Raw genomic sequence first — 18,228 nt, forward strand, 5'->3', positions numbered from 1 at the left:
AGTCACGTGTTGCAATGGTTCTCTTGAAATGAGTTGAGTAGAAGGTTTCTATATGATAAAGGGTTTACCCTATTAGTGGTTCATGAGTTATGATAGAATTCTTGTACTCATGCGCATTGCGTGATTTAGTGCACTAAGTAGCATGGAATTCGAAAGTTGAGGATTCAAGATTTCGGTTCGGTGTTGACAAGGATGTCATGAGCTCGGATGAGAAGGAAAAGGATTTAGATGTTTAAAGTAAGATGATATTGTTTTCGGCATCACCTAAGGTCGATGTCAAGTGTAAGAGACCTTGTGTAGTGATTTGTGGATTATTGATATGCTTACAGCATTAGAGTAACCGGTAGTATGGGTGTGCAGACTTATTAAATGGTGCGGAAGGTCGTGGGAGCGTGTCTTACGGAAAGATGGTGTAAGAGTGGCATGTAGTCACTTAATTGAGTGAAGATTGAAACCAATTATGAAGATTGTGGCGATATCGCTAATTCAAGGATTTATGCCTGGAGGGCGCTCAGTTCATTTGGTTGTGGGCTGTGGAAGTTTGTTCCAATTATGATGGCTATTCTTGTGTGTTATGGGAAAAGGGGTTATTATGGATCCTTGAAAGGTTATTAGCCTAGTATAGTGCGATCAGAATAGGCGTGAGGTCTGTGGATGGATTTAAATATGAACATGGACTCTATATCAGGCCGAATGTGTTCATTCAGCATAGCGCTCCTTATGGAAGAGTATTCGAACGTTGGATGTCATTTCGTCATCGGCTATTTCATGTAATAATATATTGTGCCGTGTGAGTTGTGAAACAACTTTATAAATTTCTTATGTGTTGAGGTTCCGCGTGGCGATGGTGTTATGTGAGCAGGATGGCTCTCGAGATTCAGATCATATATCGCACCTTAGTTGTGCTTGAGTTTTGTAGTTTATGGTGCTGTCGGTCCTCCCAGGGATGGTATCATGCACTTAGCATGCTTGTGTCCGATATTCGGATATTTTGCAGAAGTGAGCATTCTAGCTCGGTAAGTATATTCTTATAGATTTTTTTTGTGCGGATCAGGTGGCACACCGCCACGGGTATGTTGTTTGGATCGGGTTGCACGCCTCAACGGTATCATGTGTGGATCGGGTTGCACGCCGCAACAGTGTGATGTTGAGTACAGTCCCCTATATTCTATTTTGTGTGTTTTGTGTCCCATTTTCTGAGAAAGGTTCATGATACATTTTCAGTTGTTTAATTAGTCACGTGGGTTGAGCAATCTTTTCCAGAGTTCGTTTTTCTTATATATCACAATCGAGTCTGTATCTTATTAGCTCATTGTGGCGTCATATGAGGCTTTTTGATCGTGTCTGAGGTGGCTTATTATCTGAGCAGCTCATACTGGGTAAGACGCGACTATTGGATCTGGGATCAGTGCGATCAGATTATATAAAGTATAATAAAGAGCAAATACCATTATTTGGTGCATAATAAGGCAATGGTTCTTGTCAGAGGGAGAAACTCAATAATTTGTTGACTTGGCAGTTGGTTATGAATTTCTACACATTTCTTCCATCGTGAAAGCATTTCAAGAGATTTAACAGGACTTATATGTATCATGAGGTGTGTTGTGAACATCAGATTCGTGGAATTCTGGCAATTGTTATCGAAGGATGTTATTATGGTCATGTGAATGATGCGGTGCATAATCTAAATTCAACAAAAGTATGCAATCCTGTATTGGTGCATCATGTAGTGATTGATACGGTGTTTATAGGTTGGAAACAAGTATGGTGGAGAATTATGGATGTTCGAATTTGGCTCTAAGGCTTATTTGCCTGAATAAAAGGGAGAATCTTCATATTGGCTCGAGTTAATGTGCTCAACTGGGTGTGGTAGGAAGGGTAGGTGCACGAGGTGTTAAACAGTGATTTTGGATAACTCTTGAATACTTCTTAGCACGTTCGAGAACGAACGTATATTTAAGTAAGAGAAAATGTAACGACCCAAACGATCGTTTTGACTTTTAGAACCCCGTTCCCCTAAATAAAACTCCCTAAATGTGCTTATAATGAATTATGACTTGCGGGAATGGTTGGTTCGGGATTTGGAAGTGTTTGGGTTGAAATCGGAATACTTGGTTCCTTAAGTTGGCTTTAAAAGGCCAAGTTTGACTTCGGTCAACATTTTGAGAAAACGACCTCGGAATAGAATTCCGACGTTTCCAACAGCTCCATATGGTGATTTTGGACTTAAGAGCGTGTTCGAAATTTTATTTGGAAGTCCGTAGTTAAATTAGGCTTGAAATGGCTAAAATAGGAATTTAAGTTTGAAAGTTTGACCGGGGAGTTGACTTTTTGATATCAGAGTCAGAATCCAGTTCTAAAAATTTTCATAGCTCCGTTATGTTATTTATGACTTGTATGCAAAATTTGAGGTCAGTCGGAATTGATTTGATAGGTTTCGACATCGAAGGTAGAAGTTGGAAATTCTATATTTCATTAAGCTTGAATTGGAGCATAATTCATGGTTTTAGCATCGTTTTAGGTGATTTGAGGTTTCAAATAGGTTCGTATGATATTTTAGGACTTGTTGATATATTTGGTTGAGGTCCCGAGGGCCTCAAGTGAGTTTTCGGATGGTTAACGGATCAAAAGTTGGACTTAAAAAACTGCTACAATTTTTTCTTCTGCTGGATATTCTGGGTTGTGATCGAGCCCAGATATCGAGTCCAGGGTCGACGGCCTGAGTCGAATCTAGGGACGAGGCTCAGTATCGAAGCCACGATCGAAGCTCCAGCTCTAGGGCCATGATCGAAGGCAAGGCTCGAGGGCCAGGATCAAGACCTAAGATCGAGGGTCACGATCGAAGTCCCGGGCTCGATGCCATGATTGACACCATGACCGAGTCCCAAGCTTGAGGCCATGACCGAGTCCCAGGCTCGAGGGCCACGATCGAAGCCACGATCGAGGCCCAATTCCGAAGGCTGTCTCGGCAGTTTATAAATGAGGGCATTCATCCCATTTGCCATTTTTGACGAACTTGAGCTTGAGCAGAGGCGATTTTTGACAGATTTTCAAGGAAAAAATATTGGGGTAAGTGATTCTAACTCGAATTTGGTTTACATATACAAGTATATCATTGTTTTCACCATAAATTAGTGTTTTGAGACTTACATTTAGGAAAATTTTAGAAATCTCATAGAAACGAAATTTTGATATTTCAGTATCGATTCAGAGTCGGATTTTAATGAAACTGGTATGGTTGGACTCATAATTGAATGAGTTGTCGGATTTTTATTGAAAATGTATTATTTTCTTATAGAATTGATTCCTATAAATTTAGTGATTGTATCAAATTATTTTGGTTTGATTCGAACCAATTGAAGTTGGATAATCGAGGAAAAGGCCTACTAATGGATTAAATTGGAGCAAGACGAGGTAAGTCTTTTGTCTAATCTTATTAGGTGAAAATTATCCCATAGGTGATTAAATTAAATAATTGTTGCTAATTGTGGGGGCTACGTACACACGAGGTGATGAGAGTCCGTGCGTAGCTACTATTAATGCTAAAGTCTGGATAGTTTAGGACTCAAAAGCATGAATTGCTTGTGCAAATGGTAGTCTTTACTTAATTAAATTATTTAATATATTTATATAAATGTTGTGAATTGTTAGATAAAAATATTAAAGGATGAAAATCTCATATGCTTGAATTTCTGTTTAAATTAATTAATTGTTAAGAGAAATTGTTCTTCCTCCTGAATTTATCTTATAATAAATATACTCTCATTCCGGAGGTACATAAGAAAATGTCTTCCTTTCTTGTGGAGCGGGCCGAACGCCTCGGCAGGATAGATGCATTTATGGATCGTGCCGCACGTCCCTCGGCAATGTACATGAAACTCTTGATCGGGTCGTACGACCTCAGCAAAAATCGTGCTTAATAATAATAATTACATGATACTTTGATAGTTTATTTTAACTTGTGAGGCTAGTTGAAAATTTAAAATTATTGGAATTTAAAGAATTTATTTATCTCCGTTTGTTAAGAAAATTATTGTTATTTTTGAAATGAGGCTAATTGATAAATTGAAAATTTATTGGAATTGAAGAAATTTAATTATTTCTACTGGTTAAAGAAAATCAATGTAAATTTTATAAATCATGTTGATTTAGATATTGCTATTTTTATTTCACTTATTATTATTGACTCCTAGTGAGTGTCAGAGTCGGCCATCTCGTCTCTACCTCTTCGAGATTAAGCTTGATACTTACTGGGTACACGTTATTTTTCATACTTATGTTGCACTTGCTGTATATTTTATTGTGCAGGTACATATATGTCTAGCGGCCTTGTGAGCGCAGAGTTGTGGTTACAAATGTGGGAATTTAGGTGAGCTGCATTCTATATTACAATATGCAGCCAACAAAGTCTCCTTCAGAAATATTTTATTTTTCTGTCTAATTTATATTCTATATTGCAATCCTTTCCAGAGTGTGTTTTTCTTATATATCACAATCGAGTCCGTATCTTATTAGCTCATTGTGGCGTCATATGAGGCCTTTTGATCGTGTCTGAGGTGGCTTGTTGCCTGAGCAGCTCATACTGGGTAAGACGCGACTATTTGATCTGGGATCAGTGCGATCGGATTATATAAAGTATAATAAAGAGCAAATACCATTATTTGGTCCATAATGAGGCAATGGTTCTTGTCAGAGGGAGAAACTCAATAATTTGTTGACTTGGCAGTTGGTTATGAATTTCTACATATTTCTTCCATCATGGAAGCATTTCAAGAGATGGAAGAGGACTTATATATATCATGAGGTGTGTTGTGAACATCAGATTCGTGGAATTTTGGCTATTGTTATCGAAGGATGTTATTATGGTCATGTGAATGATACAGTGCATAGTCTAAATTCAACAAAAGTATGCAACCCTGTATTGGTGCATCCTGTAGTGATTGATACGGTATTCGTAGGTTGGAAACAGGCATGGGGGAGAATTCTGGATGTTAGAATTTGGCTTTAAGGCTTATTTGCATGAATAAAGGGGAGAATCTTCAGATTGGATCGAGTTAATGTGTTCAACTGGGTGTGGTAGGAAGAGTAGTTACACGAGGTGTTAAACAGTGATTTTGGATAACTCTGGAACACTCCTTAGCACGTTCGAGGACGAACGTATATTTAAGTGAGAGAGAATGTAACGACTCAATCGGTCGTTTTAACTTTTATAACCCCATTCCCCTAAATAAAACTCCCTAAATGTGTTTATAATGAATTATGACTTGCGGGAATGGTTGGTTCGGAATTTGGAAGTGTTTGGGTTGAAATCGGAATACTTGGTTCCTTAAGTTGGCTTTAAAAGACCAAGTTTGACTTCGGTCAACATTTGGGAAAACGACCTCGGAATAAAATTCTGACCATTCCAACAGCTCCGTATGGTGATTTTGGACTTAGGAGCGTGTTCGAAATTTTATTTGGAAGTCCGTAGTTAAATTATGTTTGAAATGACTAAAATAGGAATTTAAGTTTGGAAGTTTGACCGGGGAGTTGACTTTTTGATATTGGAGTCGAAATCCAGTTCTGAAAATTTTTATAGCTCCATTATATCATTTATGACTTGTGTGCGAAATTTGAGGTCAGTCGGAGTTGATTTGATAGGTTTCGACATTGAAGGTAGAAGTTGGAAATTCTATGTTTCATTAAGCTTGAATTGGAGCATAATTCGTGGTTTTAGCATAGTTTTAGGTGATTTGATGTTTCAAATATGTTCGTATGATGTTTTAGGACTTGTTGGTATATTTAGTTTAGGTCCCGAGGGCCTCAGGTGAGTTTTCGGATGGTTAATGGATCAAAAGTTGGACTTAAAAAGCTTGTGCAATTTTTTCTTCTGCTGGATATTCTGGCCTGTGATCGAGCCCAAGATCGAGCCCAGATATCGAGTCCAGGGGCGACGGCCTAAGTCGAATCTAGGGACGAGGCTCAGTATCGAAGCCACGATCGAAGGTCCAGCTCTAGGGCCATGATCGAAGGCAAGGTTCGAGGGCTAGGATCAAGACCTAAGATCGAGGGTCACGATCAAAGTCGCAGGCTCGATGACATGATTGAGACCATGACTGAGTCCCAAGCTCGAGGCCATGATTGAGTCCCAGGCTCGAGGGCCACGATCGAGGCCCAATTCCGAAGGCTGCCTGGGTAGTTTATAAAAGAGGACATTCGTCCCATTTGCCATTTTTGACGAACTTGAGCTTGAGCAGAGGCGACTTTTGACAGACTTTCAAGGGAAAAATATTGGGGTAAGTGATTCTAACTCGGATTTGGTCTACATATACAAGTATATCATTGTTTTCACCATAAATTAGTGTTTTGAGATTTAAATTTGGAAATTTTTTAGAAATCTCATAAAAACGAATTTTTGATATTTTAGTATCGATTCGGAGTTGGGTTTTAGTGAAACTGGTATGGTTGGACTCGTAATTGAATAGGTTATCGATTTTTTATTGAAAATATAGTATTTTCTTATAGAATTGATTCCTATAAATTTAGTGATTGTATCGAATTATTTTGGTTAGATTCGAGCCAATTGAAGTTGGATAATCGAGAAAAAGGCCTACTAATGGATTAAATTGGAGCAAGACGAGGTAGGTCTCTTGTCTAATCTTGTGAGGGGGAAATTATCCCATAGGTGATTAAATTAAATAATTGTTGCTAATTGTGGGAGCTACGTACGCACGAGGTGACTAGAGTCTGTGCATAGCTACTATTAATGCTAAAGTCTGGGTAGTTTAGGACTCAAAAGCATGAATTGCTTGTGTAAATGGTAGTCTTTACTTAATTAAATTATTTGATATATTTATATATATGTTGTGAATTGTTAGATAAAAATATTAAAGGATGAAAATCTCATATGCTTAAATTTCTATTTAAATTAATTAATTGTTAAGAGAAATTGTTCTTCCTCCTGAATTTATCTTATAATAAATATACTCTCATTCCGGAGGTACATAAGAAAATGTCTTCCTTTCTTGTGGAGCGGGCCGAATGTCTCGGCAGGATAGATGCATCTATGGATCGTGCCGCACGTCCCTCGGCAGTGTACACGAAACTCTTGATCGGGTCGTACGACCTCGTCAGAAATCGTGCTTAATAATAATAATTACACGATACTTTGATAGTTTATTTCAGCTTGTGAGGCTAGTTGAAAATTTGAAATTATTGGAATTTAAAGAATTTATTTATCTCCGTTTGTTAAGGAAATTATTGTTATTTTTGAAATGAGGCTAATTGATAAATTAAAAATTTATTGAAATTAAAGAAATTTAATTATTTCTATTAGTTAAAGAAAATTATTGTAAATTTTATAAATCATGTTGATCTAGATATTGCTATTTTTATTTAATTTATTATTATTGACTCCTAGTGAGTATCAGAGTCGGCCATTTCGTCTCTACCTCTTCGAGATTAGGCTTGATACTTACTGGGTATACGTTATTTTTCATACTCATGCTGCACTTGCTGCACATTTTATTGTACAGGTACATATATGTCTAGCGGCCTTGTGAGCGCAGAGTTGTGGTTACAAATGTGGGAATTTATGTGAGCTGCATTCTATATTACAATCCGCAGCCAACAGAGTCTCCTTCAGAGATATTATATTTTCCTGTATAATTTATATTCGGGATAGATGCTATATTTAAAATTTTAATTCCCTAGTAAATGCTCATGCACTTGTGACACCGGGGTTTGGGAATGGTTGTGAGTTGTTTAGAAATTTAGTTGCTAAAAATATTTATCATTTACTCTATGAGTTTTATTTTTATTATTTCATTGAAGAAATTTTGATTTTAAATCCATTAAAATGGGTAATTAAGCTAAGTATGTATTGTTGGCTTGCCTGATAGCTGTGTCTAGCGCCATCACGACCTTTAATGGATTTTTGGTCGTGACAACACACGATTATATACATATTATATATGAACTATATATAAAATTACTCATCCTTTAATTTTTTTTTAATTTAAGTGGTTGTAAGAACACCTATTTAGGTTGATTAGATAAATCCAAAAGAAAAAAATATGAAAGAATTTCAACCAAAGACTAAAAATATAAATAAAGTTCTTATATAGACAATTTCAATTAAAACTCATCATTTTATAGTGAAATAAATTAACTTTTTGTAATAAAAGAAAGAAAGACATAAAAACTAAGATAAAAAAATAAATATAGAAAAAAATGTATGAAAAATCTAAAAATCATAAATAAGAGATAACAACGAATTTCTTCTTCTATTTTATCTTTGTTGAATATAAAAAATTTGGAAGTTGATCTCATTGATTTCAAATATTTTTTTTAACTCAAATACATAGATTATAAGATAAGGATGCCGTAGAATATTTTTCTTAATTTACATTGTGTGTCATTTTAAAAAGAATAATATTACTAACAAACTGATATGATATTTGAATTTGAATTAAATGTATTTTGCGTAGTTTGCATTGAGGTTAAGCCAAGTATGGTGTCGACAAAAAATTAATTGGCAATTTTAAGACAATATATGTAATGTTATATAATGACGATCAACTAATTTAACATTTAATGATTTAAAGAACAAAAAATATGTATATATAGGGTATTCAAAATTCAAAATTTGTAGCTAGAGATATCGATAAACTCAAAATGTAGTCATACTTAAATAAAGTTTCACCAGTTAAAGAATCATTTGAATTTTTAGATAGCTAATTAAAGTGAATTTTAAATTAAGGATATTGTCTTTACTTGCATCATTAAAATATAAAGTTTTAGAAATTAGAATTTCAAAATAGAAATATTTTTTGAAAGATAACAACATATCAAATAAGAGTTCAAGTCGTAGTAAAAGAGTCAAGTTGTAACTAAAGAATTGTTTATATTGTGTCAACCTTTGTGCTTTGCCATAAATACAAGTTATTATTAGTTTTGTGGCAATTTTTAGATTCAAATGACACCAATGAGAATGGTGCAAAAATAAAATGATAACTACGAGATTTGAGAAAATGTTAGTCTTTTTTCATGTATTATTTCTTAATTAATATCTAAGGGTTATCTATAATTATCTAGAAGGTTTAAGTTTTATGGTTATTTACATATAATTCAAATAACTCAAATATTTAACATGGTTAATATTATATATCAAAATGGAGTCATAATAGGAAAAATAATTCACTGGCTAATGAATTTTTAAATTTTTTTGATAGCCGACTAAAATGAGTTTTGAAATAAGGATTATATTTTTACTTATATTATTATAAAACTAATTATTATTGAAAAATAAAGTTTTAGAAACTAAAATTTTAAAATAGAAATATTTTTTGAAAGATATCAACACACCAAATAAGAGTTCAAGTAGTAGTAAAAGAGTCAAGTCATATCCAAAGAGTCCTTCATAATCTCAACATTTGATTGTGTTTGCTATAAATATGAGTTATTATTTTGCTTTCTGACTAATTTTAGGACCCAATGACACAGACGAGAATTGTACCAAAAAGAAAATAGAATTATAACTAGGAGATTTGAGAAAAGATTAATCTTTTTCATATAGTGTTGCTTAATTAATATCCAATTATTATCTATATATTTATCGAGAAGATTTAAATTTTAAGATTATTTACATATAATCCAAATAATTAAAATATTTGACATGTTTAGTGTCCGCGCATCCGCGCGGGTGCTAGTACTAGTATGGAATATATATGAAATGTTTTTAACTATAAAAATTGTAATTTATGATTTCTTTTTATAATTCTTAAATTACATAGCCTCCGAATTAGCCCCCCCAAAAATGCATAGACCTTCTTACTTTGAATCATGTATTTGTTTAAAGTTAGGAAAAAATAGTCCGTTGCGTCGTAGATGAGTTAAAACTTGGACGGAAGAAACAGTTCATTTAACAAGCTTGGGATATTACATCATTTTCACAAGTTAATTGAGCCATAGCGTACAAACCTAATTCTGCCGAACGTCCATGTCTAGTTACAATCAGGGCCGTTCTCGTCACAAAGTAAGACAAGAAAATGAAAATACAAAAGACCAAAAAAAAAAAAAAAAAAAGGTTTAGGGAATCCTTCATTGACTCTCCCATGTCAGTCATGCATGTGTAATTAATAAACAGTTCTCTCCTCAACGACGCCGTTCTGGTGTCCATTGAGGCAACGATGGGCTAAAGTGTCTTGACATTACTCTTGAGTCAAGAAGTTCCAAAATAGGTGCAAAACTAACACATCTTGGCACCTTATATTGGTTAATTGAAGCACCCCTTGAAATTGCATAATCCATTAGTTCTTCAAATGTGCCATTTTTCACCATTCTAATTTCCAACGGACCAATTGAATTGCAAGCAACTCGTCCTTGTCTGTACACTGTGTTAAGTGACTCTTCCATGGCCAAACAACACTTGTTTAACACTTCGTCACTAGGAGAATTGTTTAAATCCTTCATTAATAACTCCCAATAAATCACGTAATGACCGGGAATTGTCTTTGTATCTGCATAACTTGTGTACTCCACCACGCTAGTGTTGAATTCCTTAAGAAGTTTTGAAGCATTTTCCACGGCTCTCTGTAATTCGGCCTCGTCCGTCTTGTCCGAATCAATGCTCAATAGAACATTTTTCCTCCTCACGAAATGGAACTGCGGCGCTGAGTTATGAAACCCAGTGACACGAAGTATATCACCGACTCTGTAACGGTATAATCCCGCATAGGTCGTGATGACGAGTTCATACTCTTTCCCAACTTCAACGTCGACAAGGTCAACAAGTTTACGAGTTGAGTCACGAGATGAGTTAGGATCATGGGGTAAGAATTCAAAGTAACCCATGTTCGGCATGATTGTGTACGAAACTTCCGAGGGCTTACACATGGGATTTAAATTGAGTCCAAAGTAACACTCGGAAGCTGCGTACATAGTACACGCCTTTGGTAAACCACCACTGTAATAATCCAGAGTAGGAATATATTGAGCCATAGCACCCGTGACAATTACGTCAAGGTACTTTGTCTTAGGCCAAATTCTCGCGATAATTCCTTCCCAGTTTTCATTAGAACATTCATCGGTAACAAAATCGGCTAGCTTTGGATTTGGTCTCATAACCAGACCCATGCGTTCACAAATTGAGGGGTCGGTAATTTCGGGGTTCAAAGTCCCTGTTCGAATGTCATGAGCGAGTTGTGGCCAATGGAGTTGCAAGAACCGAATGGCTCGGACAAGGCCCGAGGCAAAGACCGCACCAAGGCGAAGAACTTGCTCGCGCTCGTAGAGACCGCAGAGCATTTGAGTGTACATACTCTGAAAGGAGTCTGCACAAAGGATGGCCTCATTTGGGCTGGTGTAAACATTGTACGGGTCATGTGGTCTTCTTTTGAAATGTTCACTTTTGTAATAGCTTGTGAGTACTGGTCTTGCCAATAGCCCACCAGGCGTTTTCGTCTCGGACTTGATAAATAAGAAGTATAGTCCTTTGCCTTTGTCTAATCCAGGGACGTACCTGTCACATAAATGAGGCTTCGTAAGAAATATGCTTTTTGTTTGCCAGATAATTCGAATACCAAAAGGGGTAACGTAACTCTATTAGGTTTTGCATATTTAATTTGTTTATACTTACAGGTTCATAACAGGCATAAGAAGACTGTAAAGTAGCTGGCGACGATCCAACTCTTCTTTAATTGTTGGCATAAGTTTCCTTTCGCCAGCTGACGTTCCAGAGCTGTTAACATAAAAAACATATATCAATAACTTAGGTATAGCAATTAAAGGCTTGCATATAAAAAGAGCTAGCAAACTAGGTACTCCTCCGTTCCATTTTATACGGTGAAGTATAAACTATACACTCATTAATAAATTAAAATATTCAAAAAAAATGTAACGTAGTCCAAGAAAATTTATTTTGACACTTGAAATAATAATAGTGTCACGTAAAAATGAATCCACAGAATAATATTATGCTAACGGCTTACCTAGTGAGGAATTCAGAGATGGGATGAGCTGATAGGATAGGAGAACGGTCGCCGTAAGCAATCCGTTGGATCTCAGGCTGAAGATCTTCGTAAGTTACGACCGGAATTTTGTTTTTAAAGGTTTCAGGGTCACTGACGCCGTCAAGTTTAAAGCGCTTAAGGTACTCAGTTTGTGAGTTTCGAGTCAATATCTCATTCAAGACTCTTTCTTGGACGGCATCAGCATTTCTAGTCATCTCTTCGATGAATTGAAGTGCCTTTGCGTCTTTCTCACATGCAGGAGGACCCAATGGTGAAGATAGTACCGAATCAACAGCCATATTAAGGTAATTTATCAAAGCTTATAAAATATTTACTGTTGTGAGAAAAGAGAAAGAGTTTGTAATAAATTACTTGAGTTTGTGTTGGAATTAGATAACGAAGGGAAATGGTGGTGCGAAATATGGAGTAAGAGGGTGCTTAAATAGGAGGAGAGGAAGAGTGGGGGTGACACGTCAGGTGCCATGTCATAGTGGGACCCAAAAAGGCGGCAAAGACAAAAAGAAGGTTGGAAGGTTGGAAGGAAGTCGACGGAGGGGCCGTGGACAATTTTGTAATATCTACGTGTTTGGTGAAGAGGGGACAAAGTGGGGTCCAACCACGTCTACATAACCCCTAATTTAGGGGTGCATGTGGGCCCCATCAATAGCCACCTCAGCTGGGGTACAGCTATACGGGGTTGGGTGGTTGGTTTTGGACTGTGGCGTGAATCGCCCAACCACACTGCTCCTTTCTGGTAAAATTGTTGGACCGCGATTACGATAGCGCACTATATAGTTTCCGTTGCTACAAGCATGCTACATGACCTCCTACGAGTTTTCGTTATAATTTTATTATATTTATTCATATAAAATATAAAGGCATCAATATCTTACAGGAAAACAGACACGTAAATAATGTGTTTTTCTTCATGTATTATGTAAGTATAATACAAGGCAGGAGAAACAAAAACTGTTGCTCTTGTTTAATACATGCATGCATCATCCAAACAAAATGATTCATATTATATATAAGGATATATAATAAAAATACTTTAAGTTTCTTCAGAAAAATCATAAATAATAGATCAAAAGATTACCATGTTTGAATTAGCACATTAATTAGAAAGAGGATATATAAGCAAATAAAAAGTGAATACACTGTATTGAAACTTATGTGAGCTAATAATGAGTAAATAGTAAGTAGCATTTTTTTAATTAAAAACTCATAACAACACGCATCTCAATTAATCAAAACTCAAAAGAAAAAGTCTAATTCCTTTCTCTTGGCTTCATTAATCATGAACGATCGGTTTAATTTTTTTTCCTTGGTAAGTTCATTTTTTTACACTCAACCACACGTCCTTGCTGATTGATAAATATTATTCCATCTGTTCCAATTTATATAATATTTTTCGTTTTTCGAGATTCAAGCTATATAAACTTTGATCAATATTTTAAAAGATATTCTTTTCATTATATTGACATGTGAAGTATTGCAAATTATGGTACTTTTGATATAGTTTTTGAATATTTAATTTTTAATTTTAAAATATATAATTAATCTAATCCAATTTATCTTTAAAGATTAGTCAAATTGACTCTCGATAAACAAAAAATGATACATAAATTGAGACGGAGAAAGTAGTAGTTGAACTAATAACGTACGTACATAAATGAAGAGGAGAGATAATTTATATGGTTGCTTTGGGTTACTACTTGCTACTCCTTCCGATCTACTTTAATTTAATTAATTTTTTTGGTATTTTTTGTGGTTCATGATATTTGATTTTTTCGAAGATGTTGAGGATGGAGTAATACAAAGTACATAGCGAGTGTAGTAGCTCCCTATATATATCCTCATGCATTAATGAGCATAATTAACAACAACTAATATTCATACCTGTTAATTCTCTTTTCTTTTTTTAAAATATATAATTATATATGGATTTGGGACTTTGGAGCACTGTGGGCTAACTATAGATCCAAGCAAAGTGGTGGAATAGTAGTAATACAATGGAGGAATCACGTGGGGTAGCTCATTTCGTTTGCAGTTCCTGGAACTTATGTTGAGCTTTCTTTTGGAATCTGATCGATCAGGATTATATTGTTGCAGAGACAAGAAGCCCCTAGGAACATTCAGGCGGCGATTACAGCAATTCCGCTGTTACATTTATTTTCTTTTTTAAACTATTGAGGTAGCAGAGTGGCTTATATTAAATTCTGATGGCGTTTTAGTGCATTAATTCCTGCTTATAATTAAAAGCTTGGTACAATTCAACTAAGTAATAATTAGGGTTAATGAATACTAACTGTCAACTTCGTTTTAAAGGTGGTTCACTTTTCCAATTCTCTTTTTGGTTTTGGTGGGCCTGAGCTGTTTTGACTAATAACATTGTATTTGTTATCTTGAGATAAGTTCATAAAAAACGTTTATTCGAATATGACATCTTGGTTTCATTTGTCAAAATGATATTCCCATATATACGTTAGTATTGCTGATATAAATTGATCAAGGTTATTAGATTTTAGACTTCAGCTTGAAACTTGTTAAATACAACGCATTTGAAGCTTAATTCCGAACTAAGACATCCATCGCAAAAAAAGAAAGTATTTATTCTCCCTTATCCTCCTAAGTGAAGCATGTGTTATTAGAGCAAAGCTAGATTTATAGTTTTCTTTTCACAAAAAGCAGGTCTCATGAAAATTCTTGCCATACATTCCTGTATTTTCATATCATGATAATAATTTGTAAACCACCGTATTGCAGATAAGTATATTAATTTATAATACACTGGTTGTCATCTTTCTTGGATCAGATTTCATTTCTTAGCTAGAGACTAGAGTAGCTAATTAAGAACAAGCGCGCAGTCTCTTAAATTTAGCACCAAGTTGGGCACAGTGGAGAAGCCAGAAAATTCAATAAGGGTGTTCAAACCTTTACCAGTAGGCTATGTAAGGGTATTCAAAGTCTATTTTTAATCAATAACAAGTAATATTTTACCTTATACGGAGTATAATTTTCCGGCGAAGGGTGGTCAACTGCGTAGCTTCGCCCCTGGTTGGGCATAGGCTTTAAGTATCATAAAGAGTTATTATTGGCTCCGTTTTTCCCTCAGATACTTTTTCTTTCTATTTGTTACGCTGACTTTCATGTTGATATTATGTAAGAGTGAGTTATCATTTTTATGAAGTTAGTATAATTATTAGTAATACTTGTTATTAAATAATTATTTGTAATTACTTTATAAATGACTTTACTATGTAGATATTTTTTACATGGTCAATACTTAAAACCTTAACTCGTATTCTTACTATTAGCTTGTTATTATCCCTGCTTTCATGCAAAAAACCAAAAAAAAAAAAATGATATTGTGTAGCACTTTATTGATATGAAGGCGACGCCTGTGCTAGTTTGCTATGATCAGCTTGTCGATGTCTTTAACGATAGCTCTATGTTCTCACAATTAATTTTGTCCCTCCAAGTAGAATTTCATGTAGTACCATCTCCACCTTTTCATTGAGGGAGACAGATCAGAAGTTCAAACGCATATTAATTTATAGCACATAAAATGAGACGAAGAAAATATCATATTTCATCGTAATGAATTTGTATAATCTTCTATTATAAATAAGTACTTACATAAATAAAACACGCCGACCAGATATTCAGGCTGGCCAAATATTCTGAAATAATGTTTTTCTTTCCAAATTATAAGTAGCAGAAATCTGTAAATTAGGATCTAAAACGAACTCTGCGTGCATGTTCTATATTAATGTTTTCTTGTACTATTTATCAGCTACCAACTCAAATAGCACGAAGTTGGTTAAACACCAAGGACATTTCGTACAACGCCACGCTTAGCCAACTTACTTAGATTCTGATTATCTTAATATTATATAGTTAATCCAGAAGCTAATTCTAGGGCCAGTCGTTAGGACATTTCGTACTTCGCCTCAATCCCCGGAAAGGTAGACATAATGCTTAATTAGAGTACTTGGTCCTGTTGGTGTATAACAAATAGTAGAAGCTAAGCCTCTAGCTTTTAATATTTTAATCCCGCGTGTAAACTGCCTCATTACTAGTATTACTAACAATTAATAAATGACAACTGCACAGATTCCTGTGACCTGTAGTAATTAGCTATTGCTTATATTAAAAAATTAAATATTCTCCCCAATGTGTTGACTGTTGACTAGCTAACACTCCCAATTGATTAACTAGTTATAATGTAACTACAACAACATTAATAAAATAACCGCCACAAATAATGCAGCCGGCTTACAACTAAAAATATATTACTACTACAATATAATGCCAATCTACCTAGTCTTTGGTATAACCATCATGTTCCCGAAATTCACTAATCCCACTAACCAATACAGTTTTGTCATTTGCATTTAGAGGGGAATAGCTCTTTTATCAAGAATTCGAACTCAAGATCTTTAATTAAAATTAGAAAAAATTTCATTCATCACACCATATACTTTGATAATCCAAATGGAGCTAATCGTGTTATGAGGAAATTACTTCTGCTAAGACTTAATGAACGACATTTAATGAAAGTTGCTACTTAAGTGTCATGTGATTACACAAAATAAAAAAGAGTGTTGTCATCATGATAGTGATGCAGACTATATAAAAAATGCACATTAGGTTGTTATTTTGATTAATTAGCTTAACGATAAAAGGAAGAGCCTAGGCATGTACCTAACCCTAAATTATCTATGGAGCTATACTATATTTTTCTTTAGTGGAAGTTATAACTCTATTTTTTATTGGTTGGAACAAAAATAAGTTAAAGAAAACTCTAGAGAATATTTAATAGTGTATGTGATGAGAGGAGCTGACACTTGCTATGGAGGATAGGCAAAATTGGTACTAGTTTTTGCACTAACACGAAAAACACATCCTTAAATCAATAGGATAAAAGTAAAGATAACAAAAAAAAACATCACCATGAATACATCACCCATAATTTTAATCCCTCTATCAGTCACGCAAGGAAGTCCATGACTATTTTGTTATATTATCTTAATTCGTCATTTAGATTTTATTAATAGGAGCCTTTATACTTTAAATTTACCAACGTGTCATGTCCCCTCTTGTTTCAACAGAAGACATTTTAAGTGAATAAAATTTAGTAAATGGGTTCGTTAGACTATAACTCCATCTTATTTTTCAAAGTAAACGATATTTTTTCTTTGGAAAACAAAAGGGGTAGTTGTAGAATTTGGTGGTCTTAAAGTAAATGGAAAATAATAACGTTCGAAGGCATTGAAAGTGAATAAAATTTAGGAAAGGGCAAAGGTTCAAATATGACCGTGTACTATACGAAATTGAACACATTTGCCCTTCGTTAATATTTTAGCTCAAATATGCCCTTACCGTCACATAGTTGGTCCGTATATGCTCTTAGAGTTACACAATTGGCCCATATATGCTCTTTTCGAAACGGAATCCATCCAAATTAATTAGCTATTTCGTTAATTGTATTAAACTGTATTAAAAATACTATTTTTTTTTATTAGTACTTTTTTTTCTGTATCTTTCTCTTTTCTTTCTTCTTTTTTCTTTTCTTCTCTCTTTTTTCCCCTTTTTTCTTTATCCCTTATCCAATTTCCTCCATTACTAATGTTTTCTCCATTTTCGTCATCAATTTCACTTGACAAAACTCATGAATTCCAATTACTAAGAAAATTCTCCCATAAGAATATTTTAATATATCATATGTTTGTCAATTTTTTAATTTTTACTGAACAAATATTTAGTTCTAAAAAATTTAACAAAGTAAGATTGAAATAATATTTATGTAACAAAAAATCCGAAAAATCCAACAAAACCGAACAATCCAAACAGATATAATTGATTGATGTGATTTTGATAAAAACCGAATCAACCCGTTCCATGTACACCCTTAATTTTTTAATAGATCATAAGTTTGCCAATTTTTTATTTTTACTGAACATATATTTAGTTCTAAAAAATTAGGGGTCTACATAGAACGGCTTGGCTCGATTTTTATCAAAACCAAACCAAACCAATTATATCGGTTTGGATTGTTCGGTTTTGTTGTATTTTTCGGATTTTTTATTATATAAATATTATTTCAATCTTACTTTATTAAATTTTTTAGAACTAAATATATGTTCAGTAAAAATTTAAAAAATTACAAACATATGATCTATTAAAATATTCTTACGGGAGAATTTTCTTAATAATTGAAATTCATGAGTTTTGT

The 18,228-nt window shown here is 34.4% G+C and overlaps 1 protein-coding gene across 1 annotated transcript; it reads right to left on the reverse strand.

The window, feature by feature from the left end:
• Window positions 1–9,879: 9,879 nt before the first annotated feature.
• LOC104109922 (probable indole-3-acetic acid-amido synthetase GH3.1) lies at window positions 9,880–12,398 on the reverse strand. Its single transcript, XM_009619311.4, has 3 exons — window positions 11,970–12,398; window positions 11,618–11,719; window positions 9,880–11,500 (listed from the first exon to the last, which is right to left on the reverse strand). The coding sequence occupies exons 1-3, from the start codon at window positions 12,287–12,289 to the stop codon at window positions 10,135–10,137; spliced, it is 1,788 nt and encodes a 595-aa protein (XP_009617606.1). The 5' UTR covers window positions 12,290–12,398; the 3' UTR covers window positions 9,880–10,134.
• Between the last annotated feature and the right edge of the window lie 5,830 nt (window positions 12,399–18,228).

The sequence above is a fragment of the Nicotiana tomentosiformis genome, chromosome 1 (assembly GCF_000390325.3).
Source record: "Nicotiana tomentosiformis chromosome 1, ASM39032v3, whole genome shotgun sequence".
In the NCBI taxonomy this organism is placed as follows: Eukaryota; Viridiplantae; Streptophyta; class Magnoliopsida; order Solanales; family Solanaceae; genus Nicotiana; species Nicotiana tomentosiformis.